The 20,932-nt window shown below is 37.7% G+C and overlaps 1 protein-coding gene across 1 annotated transcript; it reads left to right on the top strand.

Moving 5' to 3' along the window:
• The first annotated feature begins 1,433 nt into the window (after positions 1-1,433).
• LOC107791903 (pentatricopeptide repeat-containing protein At2g20710, mitochondrial-like) lies at positions 1,434-5,320 on the top strand. Its single transcript, XM_016614050.2, has 2 exons — positions 1,434-1,798; positions 3,723-5,320. Exons 1-2 carry the CDS (start codon positions 1,517-1,519, stop codon positions 4,860-4,862), a joined length of 1,422 nt encoding a protein of 473 aa, XP_016469536.1. The 5' UTR covers positions 1,434-1,516; the 3' UTR covers positions 4,863-5,320.
• The last annotated feature ends 15,612 nt before the right edge of the window (positions 5,321-20,932 follow it).

Genomic DNA, 20,932 nt, shown 5'->3' with positions numbered 1-20,932 from the left:
ATATATATATATATATATATATATATATATATATATATGTGTGTGTGTGTGTGTGTGTGTGTGTGTGTGTGTGTGTGTGTGTGTGTGTGTGTGTGTGTGTGTGTGTGTGTGTGTGTGTGTGTGTGTGTGCTTCTTCCCCATAAAAAACTAATCAAAATAATCTATTATATGCTACTTACAAGCACAAGTAGCGTAAGTCGAAAATAATAAAATTTTCTACATGGAGGAACAAAAAAGACGACTAACCTGCAATTTGAACTTTGAACTTGTTGCTATGAAGGAGAATGGAGTTTTCTTTGTATTTGTAATTTTTTTTTAATATTTGTTGCTTTTGGGAGATATTAGCGGACAAGAAAAAGAATTGAGAAAGACCATGAATTAGGGCTTCAATCAATAAAAAAGATCTTGACTTTTAAATTTAATACATTTAAGTTCCTTTTTAAAATTTTTGAGTAATTACAAGCCGGCTTTTAAAAATTTGGGTATTATATGAAGGACTTATTCAACAAATTTTGTTTTAGTTTAAAAAAGTCTCTAGGGCTTACGTCTCACTATAAAAACGCGCCTCAAACGCCCGTGAAAAAGTTTCGGTCGGCGTACGCCTCTTGAGTCTTTCGCCCCACACCATCGCCTCGGGGCGTTTTTGGTGCGCCTCGCCCCGAAAACATCTTTTAAAATACTGCTAAAATGTAATAAAATTCTTAAAAATTATCTAAAATTTGATATTTTATAACGAATTACTTATCATTTAATGAAATTATCAACCAAAATTACTAAATAAAGTTACTTTAATTACATTTTAGGTTATCTGAATGTGTAAACAATTTTATGATATCAATGCTAATAACTTACATTCGAAGTCAAAGAAATAAAATTGTGGAAGAAAAGGTATTTGAACATAAATTGTAGTTGAGAAAATGAGACTTGAAATATACCCGTAAATTATCGTGTGATAAAGCATTAAGCTTGAATTCCTATAAAAAGTCCATCCTATTATATTACTGATTACATACATATATGAGTGTTTAACATGAAACATTTATTTATTGAACTTTTCGGAGTCTAACTTCCGCCGAATGTTAAGTCTAAAATATCATTAGAATTTTTAATGCTTTTTCGGCATCATAACTTCAAACCTTGAATTCAAATCTAAAAATTGACTTCGAGTCAACTAAATTTTAAATACTTTTAGCCTATTTGACAATTTTTTGTGAAGCCAAAAGTGCTTGTTTTCTTTAAAAATTGCTTCTTTTAGCTTTTTCTAGAAGCACTTTTGGAACCTTAGTCGAGTACAAATTACAAAAATACTTTTTAAATTAATTAACTAAATATAAATTATTTTTTGAAATTTTTTCTTGAAAAACAAAATTGCACATTTTAAATTTTTTGTAAGCTATGCTTTTAATACGGTCCTAAAGCGGCTATTTGTGCAATTCATCAATTTCAGCCCCCGCCAAACCCTTAAACCCCAACGCCATTTCTGCTTCACTTTCCCCAAATTCACCATAAACCCTAAATGAAGCTTTTAATCCCTATCTTAAGAAATTCTTCAAATTCAGTATCTGCTAACAGAAATGTGCTAAACTGTTTCTATGCTTCAATGTCAAGTAAATATCTGTATAGATCACCCAATGGAGACTCACTGTACAGAAGAATTTCACCTTTAGGGGACCCAAATGAGTCGATAGAACCCGTACTTGATCAATGGATCAATGAAGGGAAACATGTGGTTAAAGAAGACCTTCAGAATATGATTAAAGAATTAAGAGGCTACAGAAGATACAAACATGCCCTTGAGGTAACATAACTAACTACACCTTTCTATTAGTCACACTCTTGTAGTTTAGAGAGCGTTAGGGTTAGCTGATTGTAAATAGCTATTAAGCATAACGTGCTGATAAGTACTGGTATTAGCATTTATTTGTTTTAATAGAAGTGCTGAAACTGTTTTAATTTTTGCACTTATATGTTTGAATAGAAGTGCTGACACTGATTTGATTTTAGTAATTAGTTTGAATAGAAACTCTGTAACTGATTTAAGTTTAGCTCTTTTCTCAGCCCAGAGTTAGCATTTATGCGTTTGAATAGAAGTGCTGAAACTGATAATAAGCAATTGATTAAACTACTCATAAATTTTTTACAAATATTACTATAAATTTAAAAGTATATTTGTAAGGAAAAGGAGGAACGACGGACATGGAATAGAGAGGAAGTTAGGGGTTTTATATAGGGGTCCCGAGGTATTATAAGCACTTGACTTGTAAGTACTTTGGCCTTTGCCAAACTTGTAGATGAGCCAAAAGGTGCTTAAAAACCAGTTTGATCAGCTTATAAGCTTAACCAAACACTCTCTTAGCCTGTTCTTTGTTCTATCAATTTGACCCAATGTAGTGTGAGTTAGACCATTTCTTTTTGTATTTTGTTTCTTTAAAACAAATGGGTAAGGGTCCAGGTAATTAAGGTCCAATGTGAATTAGCTGATGTATAACAACTTTTTGGCAGAACAAGTTTAGGTCATTTTAGCTCTGCTTTGCATAGCTGGTCCAAAGTACTGATAGCATAAGAATTTCCTTATAAAAAAAAAAGTAGTGATAGCATAAGAATAGTTTAACTGTGATGAATCCTCTCAATAGAGTGAAATGGATACAGAAGATTTTTTTGCTGCCATGACTTGTTTGGGGGTCGAAAAGCATTGTTGATTTATTGATTTTACAATTTTTGTACTCTTTGGTGAAGCTCTCCGAAATTTTGAGTTTGCTACTTCCAGAGTTGTTGCATAAGAAGCCTTTGATAGGGATTGTTTTCATTTAAGTGCATCTTAAGATCTTCTAGGGAGTGCTTGTGGTCGTTATCGAGGATATACTGATAGGCTTAGGCATAACACTGGGAAAACCTTCGTGGTGTACTGCACTGCGCTTCAGTTTGTTTGCTGCAAACTAAATGTTTGTCTGTTAATACCAAGGATCCCTGTGGGGGTGTCTTTGATACTTGGGTCCCTACTCTTTTTATGTCTGCTGTTATGACTTATGACAAATATTTCCTGGGATAAATATTTCTTCACAAAAAAGGCTGGTGTGTCATGTGTGGCATGCTCATGTGGTGGAATGCTATACCAGCATGCATATGGTGGACTATATGGACTAAGAGAACCGGAAGATGTTTTGAAGACTGCTAACACTGCTCTATCACCAAGATAAAACTTAACTGTATACTTTTGTTTCAGCTTATGGTGTAGATTGGAACATGTAAATAAGGCTGAATCAGTGTTACAACTGTTAGAAGCCCCTACAGGAGTAAAGGGGCATACTTTTGCTGTTTCGCTTCTGAAGATATTTTACAGTAATAATAGCACACTCTCTTGGCTAGTTTATCTATAGAACTACTTCACCTTTAAAAAAAGAGCGTGGTGTGTGTCCTTGAGAGATATCAAAGTTGTGCATGATTTTGTGCACTAATAGAGTAATCTCTCTTCCCTTGTGGCCCTGGCCATGCGCTTTAAATGCCAATGGTTTACCTAACTACCAAAGGCTAATCTGTGTTGTACATGAATAATAAGGGACATAGTTCCTCACTCTTTCAAGATGTGGAAAGAACAAAATTCTGCATACGTGTCAGCAGATCTAAGCGAAAACATCAAGCTGCTAGCTTTTATTTCATACACAGCTGATTTTAATCAATCTTTCCTCTGCCCTCTTGAGTGATCTTCTTAATTATGTTGGCAGGTATCTTATTGGATGACTGACAAAAGATTTTTCAGCCCCCAACCTGCTGATATTGCAGCGCGAATTCATCTGTTGTTTAAAGTTAAAGGTCTAGAAGATGTTGAGAAGTACTTAAATAGCATCCCACGACAGCTGAAAGGCTTTCATGTATATTCAGCTCTTCTAAACTGCTATACCAGTGAAAAGTGTGTTCAGAAAGCTGAGGAAATCATGCAAAAAGTAAGGGATATGGGGCTTGCTAGAACACCATTATGCTACAATTTTATGATGAAAATGTATTATCAAACAGGAAGTTTGGAAAAAATGGACAACATGATGAATGAAATGGAGGGGAAGGGTATAATATTTGATCAGTTCACTCTCATGATCCGGTTAAGTGCATATGCTGCTGCTGGAGATTCTGATGGAATAGATAAAATAGTAACGATGATGGAATCTGATCAGCGGATCACATTGGATTGGAATACTTATAGTATCGCTGCTGAGATGTATCTTAAAGTTGGGCAAGTGGAAAAAGCTTTGGCAATGCTAACTAAACTGGAGGGCATGCTTGCCCCTGTCAAGAAAAATAACAGTGCATTTAATTTATTACTAAGACAGTATGCACAAGCTGGAAAGAAGGAAGAGGTTCGCCGAGTTTGGGATCTGTACAAGCAGAATCAACCAATTTATAATAAGGGTTACATTAGCATGATGAGCTCATTAATGAAATTTGACGACATAGAAGGAGCTGAACAAATATTTGAGGAATGGGAATCGAGGGGGTTATCCTATGACTTCCGTGTTCCAAATATTTTGATTGGCGTTTATTGTAGAAATGGTCTTCTACAGAAAGCTAAGGCCCTCATTGATAGAGGATCATCAAAAGGAGGTGTTCCTTCAGTCGCCACATGGTGTCATTTGGCAAGTGGGTATATCCATGAAGATCAGGTCTCAAAAGCCGTAGAAGCATTGAGCAAGGCAGTCTCAATCTGCCCGCCTAAATTTAAACCTAGCAGGGAGACTTTACGTACCTGTGTAGAATATTGGGAAAATCAGGGAAATGTGGAGAAGGCTGAGGAGTTTGTGAGGTCTTTAGAAGTGGAGGGTGTTTTTTCAGAAGTTTTTTGTGACAAGTTGCGGTGCTTTATCAGCAAATGAAAACTCCAAACTTGACCAGTATCTAGGGTAGGAACAATTGAAGTCCAGGACACTGGGATGTGAGGTATGACTATGTTGTGGCTGTGTACTATAAACTGAAGCTTATTAGGACGCTCAAGAGCAAAGTAGTTAACTGAGTAAACAGGTTCTGCTTTCACCTTACAAGCAGGAGCAATTCCAGAGTCTTTTATTGGATGAACATAGCTTTTATTTGTGTCCCATTGAAAATCCTGACTTTTATCTCAATGAAACTTGTCGATTATTAGCTTCTAATGATCCTAGCCTGCATGTTCATTCGTGATTACTAGAATACCCTACCCAAGATTAGTCGCCAATACTGTTATTCAGCTTGGCACATGCTGTGTCAATGAGCTCTTAAGGTGGGTATTGACTTGTTTATTCAGCTCTGAACAGATAACCTACATCTTAATGAGATTGTATATCCTGTTAAAGTGCAACATTTGACAGATTGTGTCTCTTCCTTTTTTTTTTGGTACCTATGGCTGTTTGGTAGAAAGTATCTTCTTTATTTTGGTGCCAATGGTTACTGGATCGCCATCTTCTGTTGTTTCAGCTTGTTTATGTTTGTGAAGAAATGACCACTAGTTGGTTTCTCGTCAACTTTAGGAGAATTTGGTTCATTAAGAAGTGCAATTGGAGCTTTATAAGAATTTGGTTCACTGAGAAGTGTTATAGTATGATTTAAGCAAAACAGAAACGTCTTATATGAAGAGCCTTCATGACTTGCATGATTTTAGAAAGGCAAATGCATATCACATGGTACTAGTTCAATGCTTACATAATACCTATACAGCACATCCATAACATGGTTTCTTTTTACTCTCTATTGTGGGCAGCCCATGCACAAGGCATCTCGCATTCACGCATAGTCTAGGGAAGGGCCGCACCCGTGATGTATATGGTCCAGGGAAGGGCCACACCATTTACTCTCTATTGTAAATGGTATCATTGCATCTTTACTTGTGCCTAGGGTTTATCAGAAATAACCTCTCTACCTTCACAAAGTAGGGGTAAGGTCTTCGAACACACTACCCTCCCCAGACTGTACTTGTGGGATTTTACTGGGTTGTTGTTGTCGTAAATGATATAATTCTAGGATTTCAATTCTTCTTCTTCCAATACTCTCTACTCCGGATCAGCAACTTCTTTGCATCTCGTATGGGCTTGTGTTGTTTCAGTTGCAAATGCAGCCTACGTTTCCTTTTCTGCATGCAATTTCAGTAGTCAAATTAGTATGAAAATTGATAGGAATAGCGATGAAGCTGCAATTTTTCTACATCGCAGAATTATATAAACAGGTAAAAGATATAGTAAGTTGTAATTTACAGAACTATGTCATAAGTTTTCCACTGGCTATCGTTCTTTTTAATATCCTTATGAGGATGTTGCTTCTCTGCAGACATGATTATGGGGCATTTTTTGTTTCATATGGCTGAAATATGTTAAGAGTTAACTTTATATCATATTAATTTTGGAGCAAATTTTGCTTTCAAGTAAATTCTTATGGGGATAGTCATAGACCATTGGTAATTGCTTATAGAGTAAATCTATTTTCTAGTTCAGTTATTTCTGAAAACGTGCTCCAGTGCTCATACATGTTGTTCTTTCAGAATTAAAAGGACTATGCTTGCAAGGAAGGCGCCGAGGACGTCGCCAACTCAGGTGGGGGAGAATGTCATGGGTGGCTTTCCAGCCATGCCCCATGATCCCCTTGGACGCGCCCCATGGTGTCCTGCAAGCCTCCTAACGCCTAGCGCCATGGATGGCCCCGTGGTCGCGTCAAGTGACAAGCGCGCCTGTGCCTATGTCGCCCCACCAATAGCCCTTGCTAGTGCCCAGCGCAAATGCCAACAGCGCCGCGCGTGCAAACTCTGATGCTAAAGACAAGGTTGCTGCCAATAGACCTATTTCTGCTTTGTAGGAATCTAAGTCATTTCTATTGTAAATATAGAGTAGTTTTACTTCATGTATTTCCATTATGTCTCTCTAGCTTAGTTATGTCAAGTCCTATAACTTTGGATTATTTTTTTTAAGTACTATTAGGGCGGATCAAGCAATCAAGCTTTCTAGCAAGCAAACAATTTTCTGTACTGGTGTCTCTCCCCCTTGATGCCGTGTTGCTTTTTTCTGTAACAACTTTAATTAATGCTATCAAACTTTCTTTCATTCTCAATTCTCTTTTCTGTTCTCTCAATTGCTCTTGACATTGATTTTCCCGTACGGCACAGACAATGTCGTCTAGTGTACGGATGGGGCCCCAGATGGCGAATAGTGACTATACGGACATCGGTTGCTTAGTCTTACGTCGCCCTTCCAAGGAATAGAACTTTACTAATTAGTTGCACTGTACTCCTAAGACACCAATTGTGTAAACTCTAAACGGACCAAAGAAAAAATGAATCACTTAGGAAAGACGGTTCTTTTCCCTGTTAATCCTTTTGAAAGAAAATCTGCATATATATATTTAGCTGACTACTCATTTTCTCGTTAATTAGCAAGAAGTATTTTTTTCCACAAACCAAGGAAGAAATGGTATTATGTTATAAGCATGAAAACGAACTCTAAAACAAGTTTCATTATCAAACATCACATAGGCTCAATCAATGGTCTTTGTAGTAATATGTATGACCAACAGAAATGTAGTCTTCAAAAAGTTAAACTAAGAGATCCATAATGCATTTTTACCATTTCCAGTACGTAGAACTATTATTACCTCATAGAGTCATACTCATACACATACAAGAAAGTGAAATGCTCAATAGAATCAGTTAATAGTGTTTCTCAAGGTAGATCAGCAAATCAGGATTCTTCATTTTGTTTCTCAAGTGAAATGCTCAATGCATCAGGAGAAGTACATGAAGGACATTGTGAAAATCACGCAGGAGGGAGGTCGCTGGTAAAAACGCTGATTCGAGCAGGGTATTATTGGCCTAAAATGGAAGAAGAAGCAAACGGTTTCGTGTCCAAGTGTGATAAATGTCAAAGATACGGCAATAATATGCATAGACCAGCTGAGCTATTGCACCCTATTATAGCCCCGTGGCCCTTTATGAAATGGGGAATGGATATCGTAGGTCCATTGCCACAAACAAAAGATCAGGTGAAATTTCTACTTGTACTTACAGATTATTTTACTAAATGGGTAAAAGCAGGAGCATTTAAACAGGTACGAGAGAAGGAAGTTAAAGACTTCATTTGGAGAAATATAATATGCCGTTTTGGAGCACCAAAGGAAATCGTATGTGACAACGGTCCGCAATTCATATGAGCTCAAATCACTGAATTTTTTTCAAAGTTGGCAAATTAAAAGGATAACATCTACACCATACCATCCAGTGGGTAATGGACAAGCGAAATCCACAAACAAGGTCATTATCAACAATTTGAAGAAAAGGTTATAGGATTCAAAAGGTAATTGGCCTGAGGTATTACCTAGAGTATTATGGGCTTATCGTACAACGACAAAAACAAGCACGGGAGAAACACCCTTTTCAATGGTTTATGGTACAGAGGCTTTAATTCCAGTTGAAATAGGAGAACCGAGCACACGGTACGTTCAAGCAACGAAGGAATCAAATGATGAAGAGATGCGGGTGAATCTTGATTTGCTTGAAGGAAGAAGAGAAGCTGCACTAATAAGGATTGCAGCACAAAAGCAAGTAATTGAACGGTATTATAACAGGAAAGCATGCCTCAGATTCTTTAAAATTGGGGACTTCGTGCTTAAAAAGGTGTTCCAATCTACAAAAGCTGCTAATTCAGGAAAGCTAAGTCCAACATGGGAAGGACCCTACAAAGTTCGTGACATTGCGGGAAAAGGAGCATACGAGTTGGACACAATGGATGGCAAGGTTCTACCCTCGCATTGGAATGCTGTCCACCTAAAGCGATATTATTGCTGAGAAAGTACCTGCGATCAGGTATCACTGTATTAGAATTTTTCTTTGAATTGTTAAAATTTTATTAACGATTTTAGATACTAGGCAAAAACCCTAACTCGTGCCAAATGAAGAGTCACGACCTGCACGGCAAAATGGAATATTCTAAAATTCCCATCCCAGGGTTACAAATTAATCTGATAGAAATACACACGGGTTAGGCAGTCTTCATCTTTAATCGCACCTCTGAGTCCCGTATGTTTTTCTATTTTCAGGAAAAAGGACCAAATTATGAGAAACAAACAAGTGCTCGAGGCTTCATACTTCAGCGCTCAAACACTTGGGGGACTGCATATTGTACACAAATACGTGCGGTAAGATGGAGACGTAAATTGAAACAAGTATCGAGCAAAAGTTACAGAACCTCAACATTCATCATTGTGTTCTTTCCTATCAAAACAAAGGAAGATGCAAAACATTCATCGTAGTGTTCTTTCCCATGAGAACAACGGAATCACCTCTCAAACCCTTCCTAATACATTAAGATAGGGTCATGACTATGTATTGAAGCAGGTTATAAGGAAAAACCTTGTTGAAAAGTATTTACTTTATAAAAATCTGTTGCAAGAAAAACAGTTACGAGAAAGTTATAGATGTATCTCAATACATCTAATATTCAAAAGCTTGTCCAAGTTCATGAATAAAAACTTGTCAAAGTTGTTTCAAACAAAACATGTGTGTTCCTATTTCTTTCATCGTATTATAACACCATTATGAAGTTGAGACGTCTTCTTCATTAAGTGTCGATATATAAAAGGGCCCTCTTTTATAAACCTCATGTTAATAAGTCATGAGGAGAATCATAAAGCATTTTCAAAGGATAAAAATGCTAAACTATTCTATAAGTCCTAAGTAGATAAGGAAAAGGCAAGAATAGAGCACATTGAAGTACTAACAAACTTCTTGATATAATTAAAAAGACTAAGTAAGAACTTAGTCAACAAAAAAGTTTATACAAATGCCCCATTATGATAACTGGGGACTTTCACCAAAAAATCCCTTAAAAAAAATAACTAAGAGATAAAACCATCATCCAACAAAGAAAGTAAAAACAAAATCTGGAAATTTAACTAGTCACTGAAGGGGTTGGCACATCAGAAGTTGTAATATTAATTTCACTTATAGAAACAACCACATGCACGATGACAACTTCTGAAGAAGCAGCAACAGGAGCAGTTTCAGTTGGGCTTGAAGTGTTAGGTTCAACGAGGGGAGCAAGAGTCACGGATGTTTCAGCTTCCATAGACTGAGTCGTAGAAATCTCACCCTCGGAAGCTGGAATTGCAACATCTTCAACTTCAACTGCCACAGCAACGACTTCGTCATTTACAAGTTCCTTAGCCACGGGAGCTTCAATTGCCGGAGATGGAAAGTCAAATGATTGTTGGGTTCTTTCAATGGTCTCTAAAACTTTGGCCAACTCTGAGTCTAAGTCAAAGTTTTCTTGACTGGCCTCCATTAAAGCATCACGACGAGAGTTTAAGAAAGCCCAACTCACCTCTAAATCAAACTTCTCCTCAAGAAGTCCATACTCCCTTTCCCACATAGCAAGATCATTCTTTAACACTTGATGTTCAGCTAAATGAGAATCAAGGGAAGCTTCAAGGGAGGCATGGGAACTTTCTAAGGCATGTACTTTGTCAGAGGAGATCTTTAAATCAGCTTGAACTTGAGTCAAGTTCTGCACTAATTCTCCTGCATATTCTTCTTTCTTGTCCAAGAGTGCCTTAAGTTCTCTGATTTCTTCACTTGACTTTGATAATTGTTCTGAAAAGCAACATTCAAGGCGCTCCTTGTCTTTTTCAAATTGACTTGAAGAAGCTTTGGCAACTGCTAGCTCAGAAGTCAGACTTTGCTTTTGCTGCTCCAGGTGATTTCTACTCTCTTGCAATTCTTCTATGGTTCCCTGAGCATTCTCAAACTGCTTTTTCCAATTATCTGCTTCTAGCTGGGCTCTCTTGGCTATTTCCTCAGCCTCGTGGATAGACTTTTCAGACTCACGAGTTTTCTTTTCTAGAAGGGAAATTCTTCCCATCAATTCTGTACCAATGAGGTTAGCCTACAGAGACAACTCATAGAAGTAAGAATTTAGAAATAAAAAATAAAGCTTGTTAGTAAGTAGAAAGAAAATACCTTCAAAGTAGAATGAACTATGTCATTCACCAGAGTTAAGCAACTGTGACTGCTCTTCTTCTTCTTCTTCTTCTTCTTCTTCTCAATATCTCCAATCAAAGGCCTAAGCCAGACATCTGCTCCACCAGACTTCCTTAAAAGACTGTTATTAGCAGGAACTTCAAGTGTAACGCTCCTCATAGCCAAGCTTCTGCTACTAGAACCCTCCCCTACATGTTGAACAGAGGGAGGGGAAGCTATAGAAGGAGGAGCGGTATAAGAAGTGAAAATAACAGGAGTCGAAGGACTCGAAGCAGGTAAGGAAGAAGAGACAGGCAAGGGAGCAGAAATAGATAAGGGAGCAGGAACAGATAGAATGGGAAAGGAAGCACTTGAAACCAATGGAGGAACAGAGGAAGAAAAAGGAACTTCATCTAAAACTGGACCTAGTTCTCCACTTTCAAAACCACTAACAAAGAGGCGTTGAATAGACTCATTGGTGTCCCTCGGAGTGGTTTCATCATCAGAAGGAATGCGAACAGGTTCGGTAAGAGAGGCACGGACAGGGGTAACTTCAGCTTCATCCTCGGAAACGACACGTCTCCTAACTCTTGGTCTAGCTATTAAAGAGGTGTATTCATCTTCATCATTCTCAGAATCCTCTTCTACAACTTTCCTCTTTGATAGCGTAGCTTGAGTTCTCTCCAAAGAGAGTGAAGTACCAGAAGAGGCTCGAAGGGCAATAACTACTTTAGCTGTCATTCCTCGAATAGCAAATCCTGACAAAAAGAAGGATGAAAAAAAAGTTAGAAACAAGAAGGGACTTAACATAAAAAAAAGCATAAAGGGATGCATACCGTGAGTTTTTACTTTCCAACCATGTAAATTGGAAATGGATTTCCAAGTTCTTGCCTCCATAGGCACGACTTTCAAGATTGAATCTACCCAACCACGGAAATTAGGAACGGGTTCCTCATCTCCCATAGTTGCTATAGAAAAGCAAAAAGAGACGAAATTAAAAAAGAAATTGAAATTCTTAAAGATAGGTACGGTAAGTAAAAAAAACTTACATGCAAAGTTTCACTTCTCAGGGAAGGGGATATTTGTTTCACCCACCAAATCAACTGTGCGAACAGAGACATAACGAGTGTACCACCCACGATCCTTGTCATCTTCAGGGCTTACTAAGACCCTTTTACTTCTTGCAGTTAAAGTAAAAACCCCATGGCGGAATAATTTGGGGTGGTAAAGATGAATAAGGTGGGGGAAGGTAAAGCTAACATTGGCTTTTACAGACAAATATCTCAAACAAGCCACTGCTCTCCATACCAGGAGGCCAATTTGTCCCAAGCAAATTTTGAAAAAGCGACAGAAATCAAGTATAACCGGGTCAATAGCAGGATTAAATCCTAAAGTGAAGGGATAAGTATAAACAAAAGAAAATCCAATCCTAAAGGAAGATATTCTTTGGTTTGGATTAGGGATCACTATACGAAGATCACTTCTCCAGTTGCAATCTTTTCGAACAATAGAAATCAAAGGTTCAGTGATTAGAGAAGGAAAAGTGTCAGCTTTCTCTAAATTAACAACTTGATCACGAAGAGATTTCCTATCATTCTCAAAGGACAAGTCATTGGGTACTATTTCCTCAACTAAAGGCTCTTGAAGAGGCTCAGAAAGTTCTTTACCTTTAGAAGAGGATTTCTTAGTAATAAAACCTCTAGAAATAGTGCTAAAACTAAAAGAAGGAGTGATGGAACCAGAGGAACCACCACGAACAGATCCTAGGCTACGAAGCCTGCCACCTCTACCCCTTCTATGTCTTACAGGGGCGTTGGGGAAGCTATCAAGAATTGGGATTCTCTTAGGGTTAAGATTCAGAGATGCCATTGCAGAGAAAGGATGAACTAAAGGAGAAAGGAACAAAAGTAAAGAGTAAAGTATCTGTTAAGGGTTTATGAAGAAGAAGACAAAGGAAAAAAGGGTTAAATATGTGTATAACAGCGACCGTCAAACAAAAAAGCGTAATGATGGAAAGCCTATAATAAAGGCAACTATCACTTCGTAAATAAAGGGGATGAAGAAGCCTTGGAAAAAGGCTGTAGAATTACATACATATCAGAAGGTGACACGTGTGCAGAACATTAAATAGAAAAGACAATTGAAGCGTCAGTACTGACATAGCATTAATTACGGCGAAAATTCCTTTTTCGTGAAGATCCACTTCCCAAATATTTAATTGATAAATAAATGAAAAGTGGGGGGACTATCTGTATTGGGAAAAAACTGAGTCTGAATATTGAAGATGACGTGTCATTACATGTGGACTGGTCAAAAGTTCAAAACGCAATAAATAGCCAAGAGGCACGGGCGACAACAGATATGGGGAAAAGAAAGCAACATAGGTGTGGACCGTTACTAAAATAGGTACGAGTCTCGTACCTATTCGAGTCATTTAAAGATCAAAGATCGGAAGAAGTTGAAGATACAAATTTGATGACGTAAAAGAGTCTAAATACATCATTAAATATCAAATACGTTAGAGAATCTGAATTAAATAGAAATGATTGTGTAGCGTTTCTTTTAAATGTCATTTATTGCTCATAATTGCCTCATTAAGACAAAGGCATTACATCTTCTCCTAGAATCAACTATAAAAGGAGAAGGACTCAACATCTGTAAGGACATGGAATATTATTGAGATTACACTGAAATACAAAACTACTTATTACTTTATTATTCTCAGAAATCTTCTATTATTTTCGTCTCCAGATTATTAGTAACCCGAATTTCTCTTTATTTCTAGTTTTGATCAAAGACTCAGATTTTTAGTTAAACATCTATTGAGCAGTCTCAAAAGTATTCATAGTACTAAAAGTATTTCTACAGGACAAGCTTAAGAAAGTATTCAACGATAAATACTGAGTTACAAGAAATTAGTGAAATCCTCAATGAGTTCAGTTAATAGTGATTATCAAAATATCACATTGTCTACTGGTAGATCAGTAGTGTTGGGAATAAACCCGCTACAAAATAATATTCACGATAATAAAAGCGGAATAAGAACGTAGCACCGAGATACGGTAATTAACAAGAATAAAAACGTAACAACAACACCAAGAATTTTACGTGGAAAACCCTTTTGAATAAGAGAAAAAATCACGGCCCTGAGAAGAGCAACTGATATCACTATAGCAAGGAATTCTACACTTTGTAGGTTTGAGTAAAATACACAGAAGTCCACTACAACACTCAAAAGAAATAACTCTCTTTTGATATTCCCACCTCATTACAATATCACTCACTCTCTATTTTTCTCACGGACTATTTTCTTATACCCTGTCTGTGAAACCTCACTCTTTCTTTTTAACTCTCAGATATATTTTTCTTCTGAGATTGGTGTGTCGAGATGAGAGCTGAAGCTCTCCTTTTATAGGCAGAGCCTCACTCTCTCACGCCTACTACATTTGACATTTTCTACCTGCAGATCTACTATGCCTACCAAATTTGACAAATGCAAAAGATATGATGGCTGCCAACTTTGAAAACAATCAACAAAGAAGAAAATCTTCCTTAATTAATGGGATGGACCCCACAAATCTCCCCCTCCAGTCACATTCACCTGAAGGAGGTAGCACTGGAGATTCTAATTTGAGCGCATGCCGACAAGTTTTTTGCAAAGCTCGAACTTATCTCTTGGTACTACCTTGGTTAGCATATCTACAGGATTTTCACTCGTGTGAATCTTTTTGACCTGTAAAGATTCGTTCTCCACCTGCTCACGAATCCAATGATATCTCACATCTATATGCTTTGTTCTTACATGGTACATGGAGTTCTTGCTCAAGTCTATTGCACTTTGACTGTCACAATAGACAACATACTCCTTTTGATGCAATTCCAGCTCTTGAAGAAATCGCCTGAGCCATATCATCTCCTTGCTAGTTTCTGTAGTGGCAATGTACTCTGCTTAAGTTGTTGAAAGTGCAACACACTTCTGCAACTTAGACTGCCATGATATTGCTCCCCCTGAAAATGTAAACAAATATCCAGTAGTGGATTTTCTGTTATCAATGTCACCTACCATATCAGCATCTGTATAGCCCTTCAAGATTGGATCAGATCCTCCAAAGCACAAACAATCTCCCATGGTACCACTCAGGTACCTGAGTATCCACTTGACTGCTTCCCAATGTTCCTTTCCAGGATTTTCAAGAAACCTACTGACAACACCAACTACATGAGCAATATCAGGTCAAGTGCATACCATTGCATACATCAAGCTTCCGACTGCTGAAGAATAAGGAACTCTAGCCATGTTCCCTTTCTCCTCCTTTGTTGTAGGACACATTTTTTTGCTCAACTTTAGATGACTAGCAAGAGGTGTGCTGACTGGCTTAGCATTCTTCATGTTGAAGCGTTCTAGTACACGTTCAATATACTTCTCCTGAGATAGCCACAACTTTCTACTTGTTCTCTCTCGAACTATCTTCATCCCTAGAATTTGTTGTGCTGGGCCCAAGTCCTTCATATCAAATGACTTGGACAAATCTCTCTTCAACTTTGCGATCAGCCCCTTGTCTTTTCGTACAATTAACATGCCATCCACATACAACAATAATATAATAAAGTTATTCTCAGAAAATCTTTTGAAGTATACACATGGATCAGAATAGGTCTTTAGGTATGTTTGACTTTTCATAAATGAGTCAAACTTCATGTACCACTGCCTTGGCGCCTGCTTCAATCTATAAAGACTCTTATTCAATTTGTACACCATGTGTTTCTTTCCAGCTACTTCAAATCCTTCTGGCTGCTCCATATAAATCTCCTCTTCCAAATCTCTATAAAGAAATGCAATTTTCACATCCAACTGCTCCACTTCAAGATCTAGGCGAGCTGCTAAGCTCAAAATTGTTCGAATAGAAGTCATTTTGACAACAGGTGAAAAAATTTCGTCAAAATCAATATCTTTCTTTTGTTTTAAGCCTTTAACCACCAATCGAGCTTTGTATCTGACCAGTTTGTCATTTCCATCTTTCTTGATTTTAAAGACCTATTTGTATTTGAGTGGTCTTTTACCCTTTGGAAGTTCAACCAGCTTGTACGTGCCATTTTTCTGTAGAGATTCCATCTCTTCTTGCATGGCTTTCATCCACTGGTTCTTTTCTGGATGGGACATCACCTCCTTAAGACTTTCTGGCTCCCCCTCATCACTGATGAGGACATACTCTGTGGAAGGGTACCTGCATGACTCTACCCTTGGCCTCTCTGATCTCCTCAGAGGTTGAGGTTATTCTTCTTCCTGAGTGGGGTGCTCTACTTCCTCGACACCTTCATCAAGTTGCTCCCCCTACTCAATAACCTCACCAGGTTGCTCCCCCTGCTCGACAACCTCGTCGGTCGTACTTTCTGCACTTGTGGGATTGTTAGAAGTAGAAGGAATAGTAACAAGGTTAGGAATTATACCATTCTTCGCCTTTTCTGACATATCAGCAGCAATTCTGACTTCACTTTTTCGGAAGACTACATCTCTGCTTCTGATGACCTTCTTCTTTACAGGATCCCACAATCTGTACCCGAACTCTTCATCTCTATATCCGATAAATATGTAGGGAACAGATTTATCATCCAGCTTTGTTCTCTGCTCTTTTAGTACATGTACAAAAACTCTACAACCGAACACCTTCAGATGCGAGTAGGACACATCTTTGTTGGTCCAAACTCTCTCTGTGATGTCAAACGCCAATGGAACTGATGGACTCCTATTGATCAGGTAATAGGCTGTCTGAACTGCTTCACCCCAGAATGACTTAGGCAGTTTAGCCATTCTGAGCATGCTTCTCACCTTCTCCACAATGGTGCGGTTCATCCTCTCGGCTACGCCATTGTGCTGTGGGGTTCCAGGAACTATCTTTTCATGTCTGATCCCATGACTTGAACAATACTCTTCAAATTCCCTTGAAGTGTACTTACCTCCATTGTCACTTCGCAGACGCTTTAGCTTTCGACTCGTCTCCCTTTCTACTAGAGCATGAAACTTCTGGAAAACTTGAAACACCTGATCTTTGGTTTTCAAAATATAAACCCATAATTTTCGTGAAGCATCATCAATAAAAGTAACAAAATATTTGTTACCGCCCATTGATTCAATTTTCATTGGGCCACAAACATCAGAATATAATAAATCAAGTATATTCAATTTTCTTTCAGATGAGGTCTGAAATGAGACTCTATGCTGCTTACCAATGTGAGTACGTGATTTTTGCCCTATATGAATTACTCCCATAAATTCAAAACAAATAATTTCTTTCAGTGTTTGCAATTTTGTGGATTTTCGTGGCATTTTCTGTTAATTATTTGTATTTTGTTTGTGCATTTTAATTAGTGAAAAATACAAAAAAAAAATATGTCATTTAGGATTTAATTCTACATTTTAGGATTAATTAACAAATTAGTTGTTTTAAAAAATTGGAAAAATCACAAAAAATAGTTTATTTCGCGCTTTTTACTTTTAATCTCGATTTTCGGTAATTTTTTCCTTGAATTTGGTTTTTAATTAGTTTTAGTAATTATTATTTAGAGTTAGTTAATTTAGTTTGATAGGATAATTTGGTTTGGGATTTAGTTTATGTTTTATTTTTTATTTTTTTTTAATTTTGGAAAAAAAAGAAGAAGAAAATTTGAAATTGAAAAAAAAGAGAAAAGGGTTGTGAATTGGGCTTATCAATTGAATTTCCCCCCAGGACCAAACATTTCCCCCGTAACCCGGCCCAAAACCTGCCGCTAATGCCCGGTCCCCCCCAAACCTAAACGATGTCGTTCCGTGAAAGAAAGATATGGGCCGTCGAGTTGTTCTAATCCAACGACGGGGAAGTGGGGAGGGCTTAATATTTAAGTGTCCTAATCTCACTACCCCCCCAAACCCCGTCTCTCATCTCCCTCACTCCTCTCACAAACCACCCTAAGAAACCCTAGCGCCGCCCTCTTATTCCCGCCGCTTTAGCCCGGTGGCGCCACCTTTGTTCACCGCCAGAATAACACCCCATGACTACCAAGCCCCCCTCATTCCAAATCCCTGATTGGTTTCCCTCAAATCGTAGCCCAGCTCGTCGAATCTTGAATCTAGTTCAAGCCCTAAAATTCCAAACCAACTCAAATTCAAGATCTCAGTGGGATTTGGGTCTAGTTCGACGTTATTCATGTGTTCTTGACAAGAGCACATGATTAATGTCAAACTTGACCGGGAAATTCTGAATATTCGAAGTTCTCGCATTTCTTACGGGCCGGGTAATTTGTTTTCAACTTCTTAGTTTGATTTTCATGTGAGTTCTTTACCATCCTCCTATGTTCCTTTTGTGCATGTTTTGATTTTTATTTCTCTTTTCTTCTTTGTTTCTCCGATATTCCAATTCTTTTGCATGTTTTTCGTCTTAAGTTAATTAGTGTTTCTGAACTTGAAGATTAGTTTAATTGGTTTGCCTGTGCTACTTGGGCCCCTGAAGTTATTAGGACAAAGAGTATGTGACTTGGTTTAGTCCCCTTCCCCCTTGTATTGTTTTTTCTCTCTCTTTCTTCAAGTTCTTCTGTGAAACCTCGAGTCAAATTGGGCTCAAAAGAAAAGGTCTAGCCCATGATTGGTAGACTCAGACCCACTAAATGAACCTGGGTCAACTGGGCCATGTTTTGGCCAGGTTGTCTGAAGTAAAAACAGGATGCTTAGGGGGTAAATTGGGGAATATAGGTAGTGGAATCTTATATAACTAAAATAGGAAGCTTCCTAGAAGCTGGGGTGGGGGCTATTTTGAAATTTTGAGGTTTACACTAGGGATTTCTAAGCTAAAATGAAAATTTCAGAAGGTTTTAAGTGCAACTTTGAACTCTTTGAGGCTACCCTAGTGCCTTACCTATAAAAGCATCCTAACTTAACTTAAAAAAAGAAGATATAGATAGAAAAATACAGAAAATCAGAGTCGATTGAAAATCAAAGAAAACATTGTTCCATTGAATTCCCAGTTTTGGTCTTTGAAAATTTTCAAATACTGAAACATTTTCTGACTCTCTGAGATAAAAATGGTTTAAATCTGGTTTTTGAAAATTCTGGGTTGAGTTCTGTTGGCTGGTTACTGTTCCATTGGATTGTAAATCAATTTTTCTGGTTTCATTTGCTGAAATTGGGTTGTGTTGTTGTTGCTGTCGATTTCTGCTGTTTCTGTTCTGATTTCAACTCAGTTTCTCCTTTTGTTTTGCTGCTTGTTACCAGGTATCTTCCAAACCATTGTCTAAAAGTGATTAGTAACATGTACTTTGAGCTGAAGCCTGACTAAATACAACTTGTTGAATTTCCTTTCATTAGCTTCTTCTATGTCTTTAAATGTTCTGTAATAGACTCTATATTATGCATGGTAGCTCGATTATCTTATGTCATTGGTATGCTGTAAAAATGAACCTGTGCTCTTTAAGAGTTTGGGGTGTTGATTTTTCTTCTTCTTTTGATTCAAGTGAATGGTGCTAATTTCCTAGATTTCGTTACTGTTAATATTGAGAAAGAGTTAAGTGAGTTTAAGTTCAAGTTTGTTTGCGAATTTAGCTTAGAATTGAATTCAAACATGAATATTTGGGTAGCTGAAGTTGAGCATGTATTTTTAGTAGCCTTTGAAACTACTTTGTGTCCCATTTACTGTGTAGGGATGAGGGTTAACAGGTTTATTGTTGTTGCAAATGGTAGTTTGTTGATTGGAATAGACTCGATATCGAGTCTTGATCTTCAGCCTTAATTTTACAAGGTTTGAGTTCACTAAGCCTTGGATTCTGGGCTATGTGCAAAGAAGAACAGTGTGCCAATGCTATCTGGGCTTATGTTTTGAGCCCAACAACATGTTTAATTGTTGTTGCTGGATTTACTTTTCCACAGCAGATTTGGCCTGAATTGTGAGAAATTAGCATCCAGAATTCTGTCTAATCAGTTCATGTCCATATAGTTAAAATCCAAGAGTAAGAAAAAATGTTACTTCAAACTTTGTTTCAGATAGTTTCGATTGATTTGGGATTAATTAACTTTTGTACCAAATTGTTTAATCCCCATGATTGGGCCTAACGTTAGCCCAATTGAATGAAAGGTTCCAAGTAACATAGACTGCCCTTTTTGCCCGTCCATTCTCTGGGGCGGGATTCGATTTGTGAGCCCGATTTTCTTCGTAGTGGCATTTGCGCAAACAAAGGTTCCGAATTATATTTTGTTGAAGTTAATTAAGCTCTCCTTGATTTGAGGCGCGCCATATTAGATAATGTAAATAGTTTATGGCCCTCATGAGTTAGTTTAGAAACCTTTTGGGGCTAGAATAAATCGGGGTGTGCCATGCCAAACAAAATCTCAAAATGCGTGGCCCTCGCTTAATTAACTTTAATCCTTTAGAAATCGAGGCATGCCATTTAGCAAGCTTTTCATGGCCCTCACAAAGTTGCAAACGCGTAGTCGCTTTAGGCGCGTTATTCTAATAATTACTTTCCTAAACTCGGGTGCGCATTTATGTGACCCAAATCCAAATCTTAAAACGTTGACTAAAATGTGTTTAGGATTGCGGGTGCATTTCATGTGGCACGATCCAAAGGCACGTTTTAAACGACGTTCAATCTTCTTTAAAATTAATTAAAAGCGGTTAAAAGTTAAAATTTGCATATAGGTTCATAATTGTTTAAAATCAGATAGTTAATCCAAATATGACAGTTGAGAGACCGTGCTAGAACCACGAAATCCGGGAATGCCTAACACCTTCTCCCGGGTTAACAGAATTCCTTACCCGAATTTCTGGTTCGCGGACTGCAATACAGAGTCAATCTTTTCCTCGATTCGGGATTTGAACCGGTGACTTAGGAAACCATAAATTATCCCAAGTGGCGACTCTGAATTTTTAATAAAATGATCCCGTTTCGATTGTCACTTTAAGTTGGAAAAAACTCCCTTTATACCCCTTTCAGAGGTGTAGGTAAAAAGGAGGT

Source organism: Nicotiana tabacum, chromosome 1 (genome assembly GCF_000715075.1).
Source record: "Nicotiana tabacum cultivar K326 chromosome 1, ASM71507v2, whole genome shotgun sequence".
Taxonomy (NCBI): domain Eukaryota; kingdom Viridiplantae; phylum Streptophyta; class Magnoliopsida; order Solanales; family Solanaceae; genus Nicotiana; species Nicotiana tabacum.
Note: the sequence above shows the minus strand (reverse complement) of the source record. Positions and strands in the feature narration are given on the sequence as shown.

Coding starts and splice junctions, on each gene's coding strand:
- LOC107791903 (XM_016614050.2), top strand. CDS start 1,517: ATGAAGCTTTTAATCCCTATCTTAAGAAATTCTTCAAATTCAGTATCT. Junction 1,799..3,722: donor GATACAAACATGCCCTTGAG/GTAACATAACTA, acceptor TTATGTTGGCAG/GTATCTTATTGGATGACTGA.